Below are 19,586 nucleotides of genomic sequence, written 5' to 3'. Positions count from 1 at the left end.
ACTATTTTCATGGCATTAATTAGAATCAGAAAACCGTATTGTACACCCTCAACCCTCACTCAAATAACTTTTAGCAAACTTGTTTCCCTAAACTAACAGCAAACAAAGTTTAAACAGTTCCCTATCGTACATGGGAGCTAAATCACAGTATTTCTTTAATGCAGGGGTTCCCAACTCCAACTGGGGATAATCGTGACCCTTAGGGGTACGAAGACCCTGTGGCCACAGAGCAGCTTTTAGAGGAGATTTCAAAGTACAATTTTATTTAGGAATTGTAAATGATGTTATGTCATTACGGTCTTTGCTTTGAAAACACAATCAAACAATTCTCAACAAATACTTGTTGTTATTTAGTATTTACTCATAACAATGTTGTTTTTACTTGCTGCCAGAATAAACAAGCCACAAAGTTAGGAAGACAATGCACAGATAAAGCCGGCTTGCTGTAAACCTGCTAAAACATTCTGCTATCCACCTCTAGAAGTAACTAGAAAGTAGGAAAAAGCGGGGCGAAACGGACGCCTTATTGACCACCATCATTCTGGCAGAATCCTGGCAGAATTTTAGCTAGACCATACCAAAATAGTTTTAAAAGTGGCAGGTACGATACCCAAATAGATTAAACATATTTTTTTTAATTGCGCCAATTTTTACAAAAATGTGTACACTTACATAGAAAAGAAACAAATCAATTGAAAAATCAATCATAGTATAACTATAATTAAACTTAGAAAAACTAAAAAAAAAACGCAAACAAACATCAATCAGTGAAAAACAAAAACAAAAAAACATCAACCTTTAACAACCACTTTGACCGTTTACGTCATTTCCGTAAAAGTCAAAATTCAAAGTATTTTGACATCATTTTTCTAAATTTCTCCCAACGGAGATTGACATCACTTGATAGGGAATTTTATTCTCTACAAGAATCTGTTAATCTTTAAACAATATCATCTGCGTAGGTTGACCAATTCGACCCTTGAACATGGCCCGAATTTGATCGTTTACGTCATATGCGTAAAAGTCAAAATTCAAAGTATTTTGCTATCATTTTGCTAAATTTCTCCCAACGGAAATTGATATCACTGGATAGGAAATTTTATTCTCTCCAAGAATCTGTTAATCTTTAAACAATATCATCTGCGGAGGTTGACCAATTCGACCCTTGAACATGGCCCGAATTTGACTGTTTACATAATTTGCGTAAAAGCCAAAATTCAAAGTATTTTGCTGTCATTTTGCCAAATTTGTGATTATTCTAAGGAATTCCATTCTCCACAAGAACATTATCTACTGTTTTTGTTTGAGGTTGTATGCGAATTTTATTAGTTTTTTAAAATGTCACTATTGTGATTTCTATGAATAATAGTCGTCCGTTACCGCACACTACGACATAATTTTCATTAGTTCCTCCTTTATCCAACCAACGAGCGTGCGCTTGTATTGATTTTTGACAATGATTTTAAATAATCTTTAGTATATTTTCTGCTCTCAGGACATAACACAAACGTTAGGGCCTATATGGAAATTACTCCTATTATTGGTGGTTTGCTGTAATTTGATAGTTTCATACATTTCTTCAGGTAAACTCAAGTCATTGTGAAAAATGTCGTTCAAAATAAGTGTCCCAAAAACCAGGTTTCATTTAAATGAATTGAATCTAGCCAAAGCTTATCACTTTACCAAAAGTAAACCTATGCATTCTAATATCACTTGGAAATGCTTCAAGGAATATTCAAGATTGTCTCGCAGAAAAGCGAAGAAAATGGAACTATATTATTGTAACAAAATTGGGACTGCTGAGAAGGGCATTCGAAAAGAGGTTGTTGAAATATATAGAAAAATTAAAACAGGTAGTCAAAACGAGATTGCATTGCCGGTTGACTGTTCGAAATCTGAAGAAAAGTATTGCTTTTGCAAATCATTGTATACAGGCGAACTTATGGTTAATTGTGATTACTGTGACCAGTGGAAGGGTTGATTTGGTCAATTTCCGCAGACGATATTGTTTAAAAATTGACAGATTCTTGGAGAGAATAAAATTCCCTATCCAGTGATATCAATCTCCGTTGGGAGAAATTTAGAAAAATGATAGCAAAATACTTTGAATTTTGACTTTTACGCAAATGACGTAAACAGTCAAATTCGGACCACGTTCAAGGGTCGATTTGGTCAACCTCCGCAGATGATATTGTTTAAAGATTAACAGATTCTTGTAGAGAATAAAATGCCCTATCCAGTGATATCAATCTCCGTTGGGAGAAATTTAGAAAAATGATAGCAAAATACTTTGAATTTTGACTTTTACGCAAATGACGTAAACAGTCAAATTCGGACGACGTTCAAGGGTCGATTTGGTCAACCTCCGCAGATGATATTGTTTAAAGAATAACAGATTATTGTAGAGAATAAAATTCCCTTTCAAGTGATATCAATCTCCGTTGGGAGAAATTTAGCAAAATGATGGGAAAATACTTTGAATTTTGACTTTTACGCAAATTACGTAAACGGTCATAATGGTTGTTAAAGGTTGATGTTTTTTTGTTTTTGTTTTTCACTGATTGATGTTTGTTTGTGTATTTTTTTTTTGGTTTTTCTAAATTAATTATAAGCTTAGTTATACTATGATTGATTTTTCAATTGATTTGTTTCTTTTCTATGTAAGTGTACACATTTTTGTAAAATTCGCTGCACTTCTTTTTTAGAAGTCTAGAATAAAAAAATTCTAACATAAAATATTTTTACATATTTAGACTTCCATTTTACCGTTTAGTTGAGCTATATAAGCAATTTAATTTAGCAATATATATATAAAAAATTCTATCAGATTTTTTTGGGGGTACAAAGAATGCTTTGACCTGACAAAGGGGTACGAGCAGCAAAAAAGGTTAGGAATCCCTGCTTTAATGTTTTACAATCTAAACAACGAGTTGATTGTGGCTTGTGGGTTTATACTTCACAGTTTACACTGAGCGCCTGAGCCTGACCTGTAGTACCAAGTACCAACAAGTTGAATTTCGATAGGTAGCGCAACGAGTTATTGCTTGGTTAAAACAACAATTGTATGTTACATCAGAGTATTATCAGGAGCCGGAGTCAATTTTTTCGGACCCGGAGTGGAGTCGGAGTCTATAAAATCAGACTCTGTAGGCTACACCTCTGTTACAAAGGAAAAAATCGTGAAAATAGAAATTATACCATAGTATAGGCCTACTATGACTATACGCTACAGAACCACCACTACACTAACAGGAAATGTGGGGAAAAGAATTAGGTACTGGGACGGATACACCAAACTGGGGACACATATACAATAATAACTATGTTTGGACGATCAAAAAAAATGAGAGCATTTCAAAAGAAATGAAATTTCAAAGCCATCATAACTAACGATAAATTATATTTAGTTGGCATAATACCTTTACAGCAGCGCGTTTTTTGTCAAGATTTCCCAGGAACACTTCTAGGCTACATCTATTTTATTCATGCACTGTAGCAGCAAAGTATTGGGAAAATGTTACCTCGTGGATTTCCAGCAAATTCTTAAGTAATGTTAGGCCTCATGCTTTTGTATGTTTGTTTGGAACTGATGACCCACAACTGTTACTTAATTGCATCAGTTTGTGTGCGCGATGTGTGATTTCAGAGCAAATACGCCCAAAGTAAACCAACCTTTTATTCATTTCATTCTACTGTTACGTACGGTGGCCCAGAAGTGCAAAACACAAACCTCGTGGCACACGCAAAACTTGTGACACACCCCAAAGACAGAACACAAAAGCCACGACACACACCAAAGTCAGAACACAAAAGTCATGACACACACCAAAGTCAGAACACAAAAACCATGACACACCCCAAAGTCAGAACACACACCAAAGTAAGAACACTAAGTCATGACATACACCAAAGTCAGAACACAAAAGTCGTGACACACACCAAAGTCAGAACACCAAAGTCAGAACACAAAAACCATGACACACACCAAAGTCAGAACACAAAGTCACAGTATATGTTTCCTGGTGTAAGTTAATCTCCCATGTTGTAGGCTATGTGCCCATTGCTTGCCGATCGTGACATCTTTTTACTCTTGTTTTAACAGAGTAACAATGCTGTTGTGCTAATGAAGAGGATCTTTTACCTGTCATGTAGATCTTGTACGTTGTACCTGTTAGTGTTGTGTTCAAAACAAATTAGGATTTCCCTAGTGCGGCGATCGGCGCAATTCCAGACTGCACAGTAATTGCCGCTACACTATAGTTCGTCATTTGTAGCATGCGCGGAACTTTAAGGACTTAGCTAGTTTTGCAAAACTACGCATATCATCCACATGCAGTTTGTAACATCACAAATATGATCAAAACGAGTATGGGCGAATAACTTTCCGCGAAATTGATCCACGCGGACCCCTAAGGGAACAATGCACCCAGTTTAAAAACTGCTGAATAAAAGTGCTCGACAACTCGATTACTGGAACGGAAGCTGTAATGGTCGTTTCTGACATGAGCTATATTGTAGTTGTTAACGTCATATTTCATCACTGTTACGTTTACGTTAATTGTTTTGAATGTCGGTTATCGGTGATATAACTGGTTCTTCCGTTTTGCAACATTTCTAGATGTCAGTGAACGTTTTATTATATTGTTTGTAGTAACATTAAAAGTCCTTGCTGTTTAAGTTAATGCCCCCCTATTAGCCTACATGTTTAGCATATGACTTGTCGAGAAGTTACGAAACGTTTGCTTGATTCAGAATACAGATGCTGTGAAACCGCGTATCACCGAAGCATGCAAAAATACCTACAAGAATTTGTTTGCTTGACTGCTAATGGAAATAAACGTATTGCATTTGTCCCAGTTCATAGTTTGGTAATGTTTTTTTCATGGCAGAAATTGCTACTGTTTTAAATCGTCATAGAATATCTGTTAAATTTAACACAACGTCTTTTTAACCACACATGCGTGGGGATCATAAAGTGTTCGAAGAGGAAAAAGTGGGACTAACTTGTAGGCTACAAGTTGTAGCCTCTTCGTTGGAACTATTAGGCCACAGATTATATGGAGTAAATGAATAAATAAGACGTGTAGTAAATCTTGGTCACTTTCCCGTTTTGGAATTGATGTTGTGGGTTTTGAATGTAGGTTATGTCGTAAGCGTTGAAATAATAGAATTTGCGTGGCAAGTTAAGCCACCCTCGAATCGATTAGCCACACAAACACCATGCGGCCTGCAATCGAGAAAATACGGCAGTGGTTTTTAAACCTACCGTACCGTGACACCACTTTTTGACTGCAAAATTTTTTACATCTTTGAAAATTGCCTGGCGATTTCAGGCACCGTAAGCATAATTTCGAAACATTTAATTGCGCCAGCCGCTATCGACAAAAGCCGGAAATTGCCACTGATCACCCTAAACATTACAATACGGAAACCATCTATCTATGAATACAAATAGTGCTATTCTTATTGCGATTAACTGCCAATTTAGCAGCAAACAACCAAGCCCTCTCCAAGGCCCAAGCCACATTCCTTTCGTTGAAAGTGCATTCGACCGTAACTGCTCTCAGTGTGCTTTTGCTAGGCAACCAATGCAATGAATCTACCCCAAACCCCAAAGTCTAGCTGTATTTCTATGGATTTTGATCTGCCCTGTTTAATGTGGACTTTGTCCGAGTGGCAGGTGACATTAATTGTAGTGTGTCTGGTTGTACTATGAGTTTCGAAATATGAAAAAAACGATGTTATTGATTGACATATGCGTCGTCACTCGTCATGTTGTATAATTCCAATAGTGTTTTTATTCTGCAGGACATTTTTGAAAACTATTAATATGGTAAATCTGTCCATTGAAATTACTGGAGGCAAGACAGTGTTTAAAGCCAACCAGACAATCAGTGGCAATGTTGTGGTCGAGTGTTCTCAGCCCATTGATTTTAAAAGTTGGTGCATATTTTTGATTGCTCTTTGTGTTTTGCTTAAAAAGTTTGTGATTTATTTTACAGGTATTGAAATAACATTCAAGGGTACCGCTAAAGTGCAGTGGACAGAACATCATGGAAAGAATTCTACCACTTACACTGGAAAGCAGTCCTATTTTGAAAATACTGTCACTTTGTTAACCTCTAGTAAGCAAGTTATTTGTAAATCCTGAAAAGCTTCCTAAAATTAGGAACATAAGCTTAATAAATTTAAGTACTATGTATTGGTTTATGAACAAATATGTATATTTGTAGCGGGACAAAAAATTCCATCTGGTCGCAACACATATCCTTATCAATTCACACTTCCACCCAACCTCCCATCATCTTTTGAGGGTATGTGCAAGAATGACATCACATATTTAGTTCAATGTAACTGCAGTAACAGTTTTCAGCAAAACTAGCATACCTTTGTAAGATACAAGAGGACTAAAATTTCAAGTTTTTACTGTTTCAATTATTTACCTAGTGCAACATGGATATATAAGATATAGGATGCAGGCTAAACTGGATGAAGGGCTAACAAGTAAAAAGAATCAACTGTTTTTCACGGTTCTAGAGCATGTTGACCTTAACAAAATATCTTCTGCAAAGGTTTGAATATTTTTTTTGGTTGCATTTAATATATCTAATCTGTTTAATGATCTCCAATAAAACTGACTTTGATGCACTTAGCGCAAAAAATGTATCATTAGGTAACAAACAAAACATGACCTAACAACCGAAAAGTGACTCACAAAAAAGGATATATGTGAGAAATAAATTATAAAACAAGTGTATGTGAGGTATTTTTTGAGTTGATATGAATTTGTAATTTAAACACTTATGTTTTTACTCTCAGCACCCTTCATCCATGGAGACCTCAAAAACCCTGTGTTGCTTGTGTTGTGCAAGTGGTCTTATTGAGGGAAGAGTCACAACAGATAAGACTGGTATTGTTCCTGGAGAGTATATTACGGCCAATGGATCTGTAGATAACATGAGGTATGCCTTTACTGAAACAATAAAATAAACTAAAGACATACCAAACTTAAGGTTTTATCACATTCCATTATACTTTTAAGACAATTGCTTATTGTCTAAATATAATTTTTGTGTGACTGTTTTGCCTATAGCTAGCTTCCTGACTGATTTCCAGAGAGTTGCTTGTGGAATGGCTTACCTTTGTTCTAAAATAAATGAAATTTCAAAAAATTGTTGTAAGAATTTGATCGGAATCGATTAATTTTTCCCAATGTATCCAGTACTTTGCCTTGGGCGTTGCCAAGCCACTGCTCAGTTTCATATAAACCAGGGGTTCACAAGATTGGAACAATAAATTAAATTGTGCATGAAAAATTGCATTCATTTTTATTTTAAAATAAAGGAAAAGTCTAATATGGCATAAAATTATAGAAACACTTCAAGCTTCTTAAGGTCTGTAATAAACAGCTTGGCAGACCAGCAGGGGACCACAGACTCAAGTTTCAGGAATGCTAGCCTTAAAGACATTTCCAAACTGCACAGGGCTGTTTTTGAAATGCTTATACAGCAGGGGTGTTTAAAGTGTGACCTTTATGTCAAATGCAACTTTGTGCTTCAGCTTATCATAAAACTTATTTTCAAACAATAAAGGAAAATAATAAGTCTGTGACAGAAGCATTTGTCAAAAGAATGGTGACAGCTTTTTAAAGAAAGTGATAAAAACAGTTTTTACTGCACCAAATCTGCCTCGTCATTGGAAAAGGTAGCTATTGGTGGTAATACTGAAAAGTTAGAACACTTTATTGTTGCTTTAGCATAGCATGGTGATTGGGTATTGGGTCTGTGTGTGCAAAATAAAAATAACTTTATCTCATATGTGTCAGTTTTGAACGGTAGATTATTGCAGTGCACTAGTTTTGATTATGTAACAATAATTGCCACAAAAATATTGTTTTGTGGGCTGTGGCTGAACCATGGTCACCAGATGTAACTGATTAAAAAGTTTACTGATCACCTGCCAAAAAGTTTACCCCTATCCACACACACAGTAATATCAAATTAATGGTTACACAGCTTTTAAACAATGTCAAATGTCAAATCTCGTTTGTTCAAAACATAAAAGTGTTTCCATTAACTGCAACTAAAATAATAGTTCACTTTTTCTGATTTCTAGTAGGTTCCAGAATTACCATTAAAAAGTCCATATCATTCGATCAAAATCACCTGAGGACTTACAATTCTTTAAATCAAGGTTTTTTTTGCAGCAACTCCAATTTAAGGAAATGTTCCATGAGAATTGTCCAGGTCACCCAGCTACATGCAGATGCTTGTGGTGCTGGAAAAACTAAAACAATTGTAAACGTTCTTACAGACAGCGGTAACATGGGAAAGCCCTGTGCAAAGCGATCATCAGTTACTTTGGACACTCAGAAACTTCAGGTGATTCAAAATACAAAAATACACAGGGGGTCAACCAGTGGTGGGATTCAGCCTGTTCGCACAGGTTCTATAGACCCATCTCATGAAATTTTATGAGATCAGCGAATCGGTTAGCATTACTGGTTACTGTCAATGGATTTTATTGTAACAGAACCGGCTGAAAAGTATGACTTTTATGATAGAACCGGTTGACAAAAAATGAAATTCCACCACTGGGCTCAACCTTCTTAGTAGGTAAAGTGTATTTAGTATGCACGTAAATTAGAAACATTAACATTCAATTTTTGGTAGGACCAATTGAGAGTACCCTTTTTACTTTGTTTTGCAGCATAAACGACACATATTTTATAACCATGTGTTTTTTCTCTTTTATACATGTTTTGTGCTCCTTCATTGGTTTGTTGTAAGTATTATTAGAATACATTGTTTTCACGACAAAAAATATTGCAGCTTATTTGTTTTATAAAGGATTAGATAGCCTCGTTAAAGCAAAATTGAAAATCTATGTTCAGTTCGAAATTGTCAACTATAAATAGTTTACTCACTAAAAAACCCATTTTTTGCCAAAATGTACTGCTGATTTTTTAAGCAATCATATTCTGATTTTTGTAGTTACCTGCTGTTGTTCCATCGCACCAACAGTTCTGCCGTGTGATTGATGTTGAATATTACGTTGAGGTGAGAAAATCACGAAGTTATTTTTTGGCTATAAAATTCGAGTAGAATCCTGTTTGTGAAATCAGTATTCAAGTGGAAATATGTGTCATAATTTAATACCTGCGGTCTTATAATTTAGTACTTATAATGAAACAGTAATTTTTTGTCGTTGCATACTAACAACAGAACAGTGATCTTAATTCAATGCCAACAACTTATCAGTCACTTTTGCACCATTGAGCTAGGTTTTATCACTTGAGCATTGGTGCACACTGTGTTTTATCACCCTTGTTGCTTTATACCGACTTTGAGTTTACAATTTATGCCATTACCCTGATGAAGGTGTCTTGTATGGCCTGATGGGACAGCGAAATGTCGGCATATTATAATAAAAACTGCTAAAAGAGCTACAAATTTGTTAATATAAGTTCCTATATATGATATCATTTACTGCAGGATGGTTTAAGATGACCAACAATTGGGTCACAAGTTATTCTACTGTCTGAAAACTCCCCAACAAGAAACTTTAAAGCCAGTTTTTGTCATATGATTCTGTAAGCAATTTACTTGTTTTTGAACAGCTGGACTGTAAAACACCCAGGTGTCACTTTAATCTGAAGGTACGTGCACCATTGGAAGTTGGAACAATTCCACTTGATCATGGTGCACAGGGAACAGAAACCTCATTGGACCAACCATCATATGGTGCCCCTTCAGGCATGGCTCCAGCACAATACTCAAGTAAACTGATTGTTTTTAGCAGTAAAAATAAGTACAAGGCGAGAGTGTTATAGTGAAAACATTGTTTGCAGTTCCCCCACCTTCTTATGCTTCAGCTGCAACTGTTACCATCCCTAAAAGTGACGACAACCCTCAGGAACAGACATATGCACCACAGTACAATTATTATGATTGGAGCCAGCCTGCCTTTACCTACAAGTAGTTAGATATCAGTTATATTGCATATTGTAATGCCATGACAATATCCTGTGTATGAGCATTGCAGTGTCCAAGTCAATAGTTCTCAAAAATTGACAATAGTGTTGAATCATTTACAAGTTGTAAATTACACCTTTTATTTCTGGTTATATTCATTTTAACATTTCGTTTTAAGTGTAACTTTAACAATTTATGGGTCCCCTTCCCTGAAGGGGACACATATTGATTTTACTCAAAATGTGTTTTTTTTCTTTCATTTTTCTTCTCCCCAAAGTTTGTCCGACTCGTTTTTCCATCAAATCCTTGATGGATTTGGATGAAATTTACACAGATGGTAGATGTGCATCCCACTTTGTTTTTGTTCATAACCCCAGTATTTACCCTGCTAGCCCCCTAAAATGGGTATTTCCCCCCGAAGTTTGACTGTGTCGTTTTTCTATCAAATGTTTGATGGATTCAGCTGAAATTTACACAGATGGTAGATGTAGTTATGTAGATGTGCATCCCACTTTGTTTTTGTTGATAACCCCAGTATTTACCCCGCTAGCCCCCTAAAATGTTTTTTTCCCCGAAGTTTGTCTGACTCGTTTTGCCATCAAATGCTTGATGGATGTGGCTGAAACTTATACAGATGGTAGATATAGTAATGTAGATGTGCATCCCACTTTGTTTGTCCGGATAGCCCTAGTATTTACCCCGCTAGCCCCCTAAAAGGGGTGAGTTTGTAAACAATGTCAGAATTGGCTAAAATTTGGATAGCTTGTAAAGTATGCCAATTATCGTTATTGCGCCATTGCAGTTCGGGGGTTGTTATCAGCCCTTTGACGTCAGAAACATTAACGGTTATTGCTCAAAACACCTCTAGTGGTTGAAATCTTAAACGTTGGCAGATTGGATTGAAATTTTGCAGTACTATTGATTGAGTCATTGTGGTTTCCTACTTTTAAGTTTTTGTGTGTTGAACCTCAATTAGTTATCCTACTTACTCATTGTTATCTATTGAAATGCATTATCTACAACTTTGCATGTGTGGGGACCCATGAGTTTTTGCTTGCAGAAACAACCAAGGTTATAAAAGACGATGGCTAATATGGGACCCAATATAAACTAGAATAGTGGCTTTCTGATATACTTCCATTTTATATATTCTATACGATATTTACCAATTTACTATACACATCATTTGATCTACACATATGATTGTTTTTGTAAACAAAAACTAATGGGTCCCCACACGCGTGTTTGTGCGGATTTACGGTAAACTAATGTTGCGGTGATTTTTAAATTCTTAAAACAAATTTTTAGAAAGCATTAACCCAACAATGAAAAATTTTGTTGTATTTTTTTGCACTATTATTGTCATATAATTACAAAAACATTAAAAAAGAACGAAACAAATACTTTCAATTTAATCTCTTGCTTAACTTTGTTTCGTAAAACGAGTTTTTCATTTAACTTTGTTTCGCAAAACGAGTACCATTGACATGTAGTAACCTTTTAGGATGCACACACCAAACGACTGTTTGACCTTTTGACACCGTTTTCAATAGCACGCCGTCCTTGGTGTTCAACAACACCGTTTGACCTAATTTATACATGCCTTGGGTATTTGATTCAAAAAAAAAAAACGCTACGTTATGACGAAAGAAAGTTCTGAACTGTGTTAGTAATACCTACTAATTGACCTTAAGTAACCCGTGGTCATGCAGCGGCCAACCTGACAACGAGCATTTAAAAAAACTTTTATCTTGTAAAAAAGTCAAGTTTATTTTTTTATATTTAGTTTGTTTAACAAAGTTTTGCTTGACATTATACGAAACCGAAGCACGCTTATTAGGTTTAAATCGCGTCATATGTGTGAAACCTTTGCCGAAACTGAAAATGTGAGTGATAACTTAATAAAACGACATAGCATTGCTGTGCAAAACAGCTGATTTCTAATCACCGAAACGACGTCTCGTAAAACGTCTGTCCGACGTCAAGCTGAGCCTTCCCGCTCTGCCCTATTATTCGTAAACGTACTCTCTTGGGACTTCTGCCTACAGTGTCTTTCTTGACCAAACGAGCGTGTGTCGCTGGGTCATTCGGGGTCAAACTTCAGGTGGACCAAGTTCAGATTAATATTAAACATATGTCCAAATTTGAATAAATTTGAAGCACTCTTTCTTTACTAAACGAGCGTTACAAACCAGCGTTAAAAATTTTACGTTTCGGGGGCCTGTGGGTGAACCGCTGGGTAACTTGGGGTCAAACTTCTGGTGGACCAAGTTTGGATTAATTTCTAACATATGTCCAAACTTCAATAAATTTGAAGCACGCTTTCTTCACTAAACGAGCGTTACAAACCAGCGTTAAAATTTTTACGTTTCGGGGGCCTGTGGGTGAACCGTTGGGTAATTTGGGGTCAAACTTCAGGTGGACCAAGTTTGGATTAATATCTAACATATGTCCAAATTTGAATAAATTTGAAGCACTCTTTCTTGACCAAACGAGCGTTACAAACCAGCGTTAGACAGAAAAAAGAAAAAAAGAAAAAAAAAATACGGACAAAAACAATATGTGTCCCCTTCAGGGAAGGGGACCCATAATAAGTGTAGGAAATATATTAATGTTTCAAAATATGCTATAGTGTATGTGCAAGGGCAATATGTGCTAAGCCACCCTTCTAGTTAACATTACCTTGTTGTCAAATGGTGTATATAATTAACCCTTTAATAGGATATAGTACAGATAAAATGGCTATGTATAAAAAACATGTTTCTAATTTTAACAACTATTATCATTCTTAACTAAAATTATAATATATTTTGTGACAGTTATGTTACAATGAGAATTAAGGGGGTCTGTCAAAAAACATAACTGGAAAAATGTTACAGAATTATAGGATCTTACTGGTAAAACATTGCCATTTTACCTGTTTAATCTTTTCTTATCAAGATGCCACCTATTCCAAAAATGATTTCAACTAAATTAGCTACCTATTATAATGCAATGCAAAATACAAATATAGTAATTATGCAGTGGTGGGATTCAAATTGTTTGTCAGCTGGTTCTAACACAAAAGTCATATTTTTCAGCCGGTTCAGTTACAAAAAGCCTTTTGACAGTAACCAGTAATGCTAACCGGTTGACTGATCTCATAAAATTTCGTGAGACGGTTCTAGGGAACCGGCTGAAACCCCACCGTAACTATCACATGTGAAATATGATAGAACTGTTTGTAAGTGTTTATTATTGTTTTATAATTGACTGCGATATATTTTTTATGTTCCTACCTTTGTAATATACAATAACTTTACCTTGTTTTTGTGATTTAAACGTAATTTTTGTTCACATGCCTTACAGACTGCTACACATGACAATATATGCAATCTATAACGGAACCTCTTGCTTTTTATGCAGAAATGGTTTTCATTTCTATGTGTTGGTTAAAGCTGTTCTTCAATGTTACTGTTTATGCATATAAATTGCAAGATTTTGGTGCTATTGAACATGTATTCTAATAATGTATGTTATTGTGAATGAGTTTATTAATATATATATATATTTAACATTGAATTAGCTATGCATTGTTTTGTCCAGTTTAGTGCAGGTTAGCATTGCCTTACTTTTTTCAGTTAACGATATTCCAGTTTCAAGTTGATGTGTTTTGCAATTTGCTTTCTTATTTCCATGATATTATTACATTTATTAGCTTTTAGCAATTTTTTTACAACTCAGGCAAGTGGGTACCACCACCTAAAAGCATTTTCCCAAATAAAACTCTTTAAAACAAACATCCAGTACACTGAAGGCTGAAATTAGTCTTTCATGGCATGGAATCAGTTGCCAATTTTCAATGTCGAAATTGTTTCTTTTTCATTGAACCCCTCCTTTGAAACCGGGAATAGTCATCATCAGAAAACTTATGAGGAACAAAGTTACCATTTCCACCAGGCCTGTTTCTTTTGAAACCTCGTTTTGCTGCTTGGTTGTGAAACTGGCCATGTATGTTTGGCTGTGTTGGTTCGAATGTAACAGCTGGCGCACTGAATGAGTGCTGGTGTTTTTCATGACCACCGTGAGTCCTATTCCCTGCATGCTTTCTGGGTTTCATCATGTTCCGAAGCACTTGTGCTTGCTCTTCTGTGCCTCGACGTGCCTCTTCAGGAACATTGATAACTGTGCCAAATGTCTTTGGTGGGTCATTATCAATTTTCACTTCCTCTTTTTCATCTTCCTCCATTCGTTTCATTTTCCAGACAAAATCTCCTGAAAGCATTTGTCTCAATGTAGGCGGATTTACATTATTACTGTCACTGGCCACACTCTCAGAGATAGTTCTTTTAATTGATTTAGTGGAACCACCAGGCATGAACAGTTGAAAGGGGTTCCACGTTGCCTGGCGAATGGCATTCAACTTTTGCAGAACAACCTTGCTGTCTGGCTTGGTCGGGGTTGAGGCATACCTTACACTTTTAGGCGTTGATTCGTTTCCAGCAGGACCAAAAAGACTAGAAGTTGACAGAAATTTGATTTTCCCCTTCTGTACCCGAGGAAAAGAAATTTGGGCTGGTCTGCCACGTGACCAGTCATGCGGGCAACGCAGAAAATCTTCATAAGTGTCTTCTGATTTAGCAGGAACTGGTACCCTTGTCTCTGGGGTGGCTTGATTTGACTCTTTCGCCGAAGTTCCTGGTTTAGCATTTGGTTTAGCTCTGGCATCCATAACCAAGCGGTGTACCACTGAAACATGTTGTCTGAGTAAGGGTGGGATTGGATTGCAGCAAGCAAGGACACCCTGCGCTTCGCGTGGCAAAATTTCAGCTATCTGCAGTAGCATGTGGTTCGGCAGAACGTACCCAGTGCTTTCATCTTCCTGCCTCGCCATGGAGTCACGCCAGTTGTAGATGAGACGTAGAGCTTCCATTTGCTGGGTGTTCAAGGCTTTGCCCTTACCGCGTCGGTTTCGTCTTTCCAGCAAAAGAAGGTGAGACGTGGGTGTGGTCAAGGGTTTCTCATAACGCATCAGACACAAATCACGGCTGCTGTTCAGCACATGACGCAAGAGGTTAGAATTGCCATTGTCCCGCTCCACCAACTCATTTCTCATTAGATCGTAAACGTAAAGCAGATAGTGTGTGTCGCCCTGCAATCAAGGTCACCATAACTCAAGTGTTTAATATTGGTTATGTGCATTCATAGAAGGCACCACAACAAACAATCACCTTTGCATATGCGATCATTTCCTCTGGTATAGGTCTGATCCGCCAATCAGCCAGTTGAAACTTTTTGTCAACATTTAAATCACAGTAGTAATGAAGAAGGAAATCCAGCGAATGTCGTGGCAACTGCAGGGAATGGGAAGCAATTCCTGTGTTAACAAAAACACTGTCAATAAACGAATCTCTCTCAATAAGGCAGTCTAAAACTGATAATTTCATTATTGGTGTTACAAAACTATTAATTAGCATTAAAAAGTCTTTACCAGTATCGAAAAGATTAACAATGTAAATTCCAAAGTCTCTCTGCAGCCACATCACATCTGAATCAGCACCATGGAATACCTTCACTATTGCTGGATCAGTAAAAACCTCATTGAGAATGTGAAGATCAGATCGTAAAAGCAATGTGTCCACAATGTAGTCGTTTGTTCGAGTTGATATCTTCCATACAATGTTTATTTGCAGTTTTGTCAATATTTATTATAACATATGTGACAGGATCAAAGTAAGATTGGGATTTACAAAAATGTTTCATAGAGTAACAACAAAGCTTGTTTTAGATTTTAGGAATCATTCCCATTTTGTTGCATTTCCCACAATGTCGCAATCAAGAAGTTAAGTCGCCCATTTCAAAATCCGACCAATGCCAAAAGGGCATATCGTGAATTAATTCTCATGCGCGCAGTCAATCATAAAAATATGTATCATTGGACTTTTAAATGTTTTTTCCCCACAAAAAGCATTTGATGAATTTTCACAAGTGTGTTAAGGCTTTAACTAACCGACATAGGTTAATCCTGATTTTCTCTTTATCAAAACAATATTTTTCTTTTACAGTTGGGGACTTATTCCTAAATGCCTGTGGAACTATATTGTAGTGCACATATTTACCACAAGGTACCTGCATTAAGCATGTGATTCCCTGAAAAGTTCTATACGAATGATGCTCCAAATCAACTGCAAACTCTTTGACACATTTCAAATCATTTAACAGGTCTTGTAATTGTGGAACAGTGGTGATCATAACGTGTTCATCTGGAGATGAATCCTCATACCTGTGAGTGTATGCTGACAATTTTAAATTCTTAACCAACATTTCATTTTATAGCAACCTTCTGCAAATTGGGCATATATACATATTGCGTTTAGTCACTCACTTTTCCATTTAATGTAATAACTGATTTTCGCTGTATTTTATTTAAAAGTTGTTAAGAATTAGAATGTTATGTAGGTCACCGAACAGATTTAAATCTTCTTACTTCACTGGATTCACTTTTCCAAGCTGCTCATCTTCTGGTTCCCAATGTTCCAGCTCATACTTATAGGGATGTTCATAAAATTCTTTTGTTTGTGCCTTTCTAGCTTGTTTTATCAAACTGTCTACGCTGCTGTGCTCTGGGTCCGCTGTAAAGTTGATGCAACAATGTTTTTTAGAGCAACTTCATAGAACAGAAAGTTAACCACAAATTGGGAATAACTGGATCAAGTGTTACATTTCAAATGAACTTTTTTGGTAGAAAAAAACACAATGTTATATATTATTTTACAATGGGTCCATATTTTGTTTTGTTTCATGGCCTTATAAATTTCTGCAATCAGAACTTGTGGGTTCCCACACATGCAATGTTATACGTAGTGCATTTGACAAGACAAACAGACTACCAAGTTACCCAGCTGTTTAACAATGTGACTTAGTTGGGAGTTGAGGTACCAATAATGCATGTACCCAATTATAAACTCCACTGAAAGTATTTTTACCATGCATCAAATAATATATACCTAAAAAGTGGAGTTAGATGGTACCTTTTATATGAGCTTCCAACAGGCTTTGGCCAAGAGGTTTCAATGCATTGGGTTTTGTGGTAAGTTTGGGAACAAATGGAGTGTTTGTGTTGTCAATAACTTCACTGAACTTCAGCTGAGGTCTCAAGATGTTATGGGCTTGCATTAACCTGTATTGGAACATACGTACACCGTTGAAATGCCATTGGAGGTAATTTAGTTTTGTGCATCAAAAAATCACAATTCTATTGTAATATTAAAAACAAAACTTCTGATTAGTGAAACACACTTGATAAATCAAAAAATTATTATTTTTACCAGGAAACTTTTGGATGTAAAAGTCAAATGAAACATGATGGTAGGGAGGCATTGAATAACCTTTCGGTTTTCAAGTGAAGATGCCCCTTTGACATACCTAAATGTTTTTGATTTTCCTTGTTTGTTTACTTTGTTCCATGAAGATATGACTGTTTTTGGCTCTTCAACTGCTGCTGAATTTGTTCTGGAGTAATTGAATAGAAAGTAAAGGCAAAGTTGAGCATTTAAAAATGTATAGTCAAGTGGGGGAAAAAAAACAATTTTTTGAAACTTTGTTGCCAAACTTTTATTTTAGGCAACAAAAGGTCAGTTTTTCTTCCCAACAAAGCTGATAGGACTACTTTTATAGTTATGTGACAAGTTTTTGATTTTACTAAACAACCAAAAAAATATTTGACAAAAACTGTTGTTCTTTTTTAACCCGAAAAAGGTACAAAAAAAAACAATGTCGGGGTAAAAAAAACAAGTGGACATTAGGACCATTTAAAAAAAATTGTGGCAGTTGGAACTATTGCACTGCATTTATTGCCTTTGATCTTTTTTATTTACCAGTCTTTTGTTGGTATGCAACTAGGTTTAAATAGAGCTCACCCACTTGCTGACCGGTCATGTAACCTAAAACCTTATTGAAATAAAGTTTAATTTTCTACCCCAAACTGATTGAATTACCACATAATGATTTGATAACCTCTTTTTCTTACTTTGTAGCATTTGTCTTTAGGTCTGGACCCCAATTTGTACTTTAAATTAGCCATGCAGGTATACTTTTTGGTAAAAATTCCTCCAAAACTGGGCCCCCAAAGCAATTTTATACAACTTTGGTTTAAGTACATGTTTTATAGGCTTTCTTTTTATTTTCTAAACTTCCAGGTGACAAATAAAAATGTTTGGGCAAAATAAAATTTTGGGGTGTAAAAAATACATAGTTTTTTATTACCCCATTCCTATACAACCGTTTGGGGTCAAAACGAACAAGATATCTGAAAAAAATTAGAAGCTAGCCAAGTGGAGTCTTTTTTGTTTAATAGGTCAACACAGAACAAAGGTCATTGACACCAAACTTGTAATAAAAAATCTGCAGGAAAGTTTCTAAAGGTTGTTGAAGACTTTTTAACATATGAATTTTACTACTGTTGTTTCAACCTGCAGAACATTGCCTAGAAACAAAATCTGAGAATGGTTTATGGCTTATTTTTTAGGCAGAGAATAAATACATCCTATAAAAAAAAAGCATTTAAAAAATGTTTTTGGTTTAGCTGTGAGGGTATTGTTTTTTTTACCCCAACTTCAGCAAAAATTTTTTTTTACCCCATTTGACTATAACACTTTTAATGATTTACTACAATAGTGCTGTAGCAACTATTCATAATATACTTTTTTTGCAAATTAATCAAACTACTTACAATATATCAGGACTTTTTTCACTTGTATCCTTAGTCTTTCTGACTCCACTGCACTCATCAATTAGAACCGACACTCTCTCCAGCAGACCATCATTGCATTCAATTAGGCAATCAGTGTATTCATCAATGTCAGTACTGGTGGTGCCAAAGTTTTTCTAAATGCAGAGAAACATACTGAGAGTTATAAAGCAACAGGCTATATGGTCTGCAGTGTGACTTTGTTTCGACCATAATTAGCCATCAATCAAGAAAATATGGTGTTTATAGTTACCCCAAAATCTACACATTTTTTACTAAGCAAATTTATGTAAACTACTCATAGGATACAGTTTTGCATCTCTGCAACTTCGAAGGCCATTTTTACCAGCAGGTACAATGCAAGTGATAAAGAGAACCAGGCAGTACTTTTCATCACTAATTGAATTTCACAAATTTCATGGCATAAAGTTGTAGTCATATCATACCTTTAATCCTTGGTTAGACAAAAGTTGTGACATGCCATTGAGCAATCGAGTCTTTTGGTCCGCGACAAAATCACGAAACCCTGCATAGCTGCTGTAAAACTCAAAATCATCACCAGCTCCTGGAAAACCGTGGGTGGATCGAACAAACTGCAACACGGACCCCAGAGATTGCTTTGCTGTTTCATCAGCATTTATTTCCACGTTTTCGCTTGTGCTGGGCTTTTCCTCCATGACAAAGCACCGGGCCGGAAAGTTCAATTTTCAGTATAGTTGTTGCTGTATAGTTATTTTAGAAAGTTGCCAGATTTTTAACCTAAAATAAAATAAAAGCATATTAAACATATTTTTATTTTGTGAAATGTCTATATCAATTGCCTCAATACAAAACAGAACAAAACTATCTAATACAAGCACGTGGCGACAAATATTGACAAGTTT

The 19,586-nt window shown here is 35.9% G+C and overlaps 2 protein-coding genes across 2 annotated transcripts; one reads left to right on the top strand and one right to left on the bottom strand.

Moving 5' to 3' along the window:
- Positions 1-5,496: 5,496 nt before the first annotated feature.
- LOC145238033 (arrestin domain-containing protein 3-like) lies at positions 5,497-13,521 on the top strand. Its single transcript, XM_080101063.1, has 10 exons — positions 5,497-5,680; positions 5,809-5,939; positions 6,003-6,125; positions 6,234-6,314; positions 6,448-6,572; positions 6,820-6,962; positions 8,207-8,381; positions 8,994-9,059; positions 9,620-9,779; positions 9,851-13,521. The coding sequence occupies exons 2-10, from the start codon at positions 5,831-5,833 to the stop codon at positions 9,979-9,981; spliced, it is 1,113 nt and encodes a 370-aa protein (XP_079957189.1). The 5' UTR covers positions 5,497-5,680; positions 5,809-5,830; the 3' UTR covers positions 9,982-13,521.
- Positions 13,522-13,609: 88 nt separating this feature from the next.
- Positions 13,610-19,463, bottom strand: LOC145238032 (exosome complex component 10-like). Its single transcript, XM_080101062.1, has 9 exons — positions 19,149-19,463; positions 18,685-18,839; positions 17,379-17,465; positions 16,985-17,133; positions 16,441-16,585; positions 16,083-16,236; positions 15,445-15,622; positions 15,185-15,330; positions 13,610-15,105 (listed from the first exon to the last, which is right to left on the bottom strand). Exons 1-9 carry the CDS (start codon positions 19,377-19,379, stop codon positions 13,813-13,815), a joined length of 2,538 nt encoding a protein of 845 aa, XP_079957188.1. The 5' UTR covers positions 19,380-19,463; the 3' UTR covers positions 13,610-13,812.
- Between the last annotated feature and the right edge of the window lie 123 nt (positions 19,464-19,586).

This window comes from Phallusia mammillata, chromosome 7, assembly GCF_965637545.1.
Source record: "Phallusia mammillata chromosome 7, kaPhaMamm4.hap1.1, whole genome shotgun sequence".
In the NCBI taxonomy this organism is placed as follows: domain Eukaryota; kingdom Metazoa; phylum Chordata; class Ascidiacea; order Phlebobranchia; family Ascidiidae; genus Phallusia; species Phallusia mammillata.
This window is presented reverse-complemented; position numbering and strand designations above follow the sequence as displayed.

Coding starts and splice junctions, on each gene's coding strand:
- LOC145238033 (XM_080101063.1), top strand. CDS start 5,831: ATGGTAAATCTGTCCATTGAAATTACTGGAGGCAAGACAGTGTTTAAA. Junction 5,940..6,002: donor TCAGCCCATTGATTTTAAAA/GTTGGTGCATAT, acceptor TTTATTTTACAG/GTATTGAAATAACATTCAAG. Junction 9,060..9,619: donor ATGTTGAATATTACGTTGAG/GTGAGAAAATCA, acceptor GTTTTTGAACAG/CTGGACTGTAAAACACCCAG.
- LOC145238032 (XM_080101062.1), bottom strand. CDS start 19,379: ATGGAGGAAAAGCCCAGCACAAGCGAAAACGTGGAAATAAATGCTGAT. Junction 17,466..18,684: donor GAAAAAAGTCCTGATATATT/GTAAGTAGTTTG, acceptor CAATTACTCCAG/AACAAATTCAGCAGCAGTTG. Junction 15,623..16,082: donor GAATCACATGCTTAATGCAG/GTACCTTGTGGT, acceptor ATTGTATGGAAG/ATATCAACTCGAACAAACGA.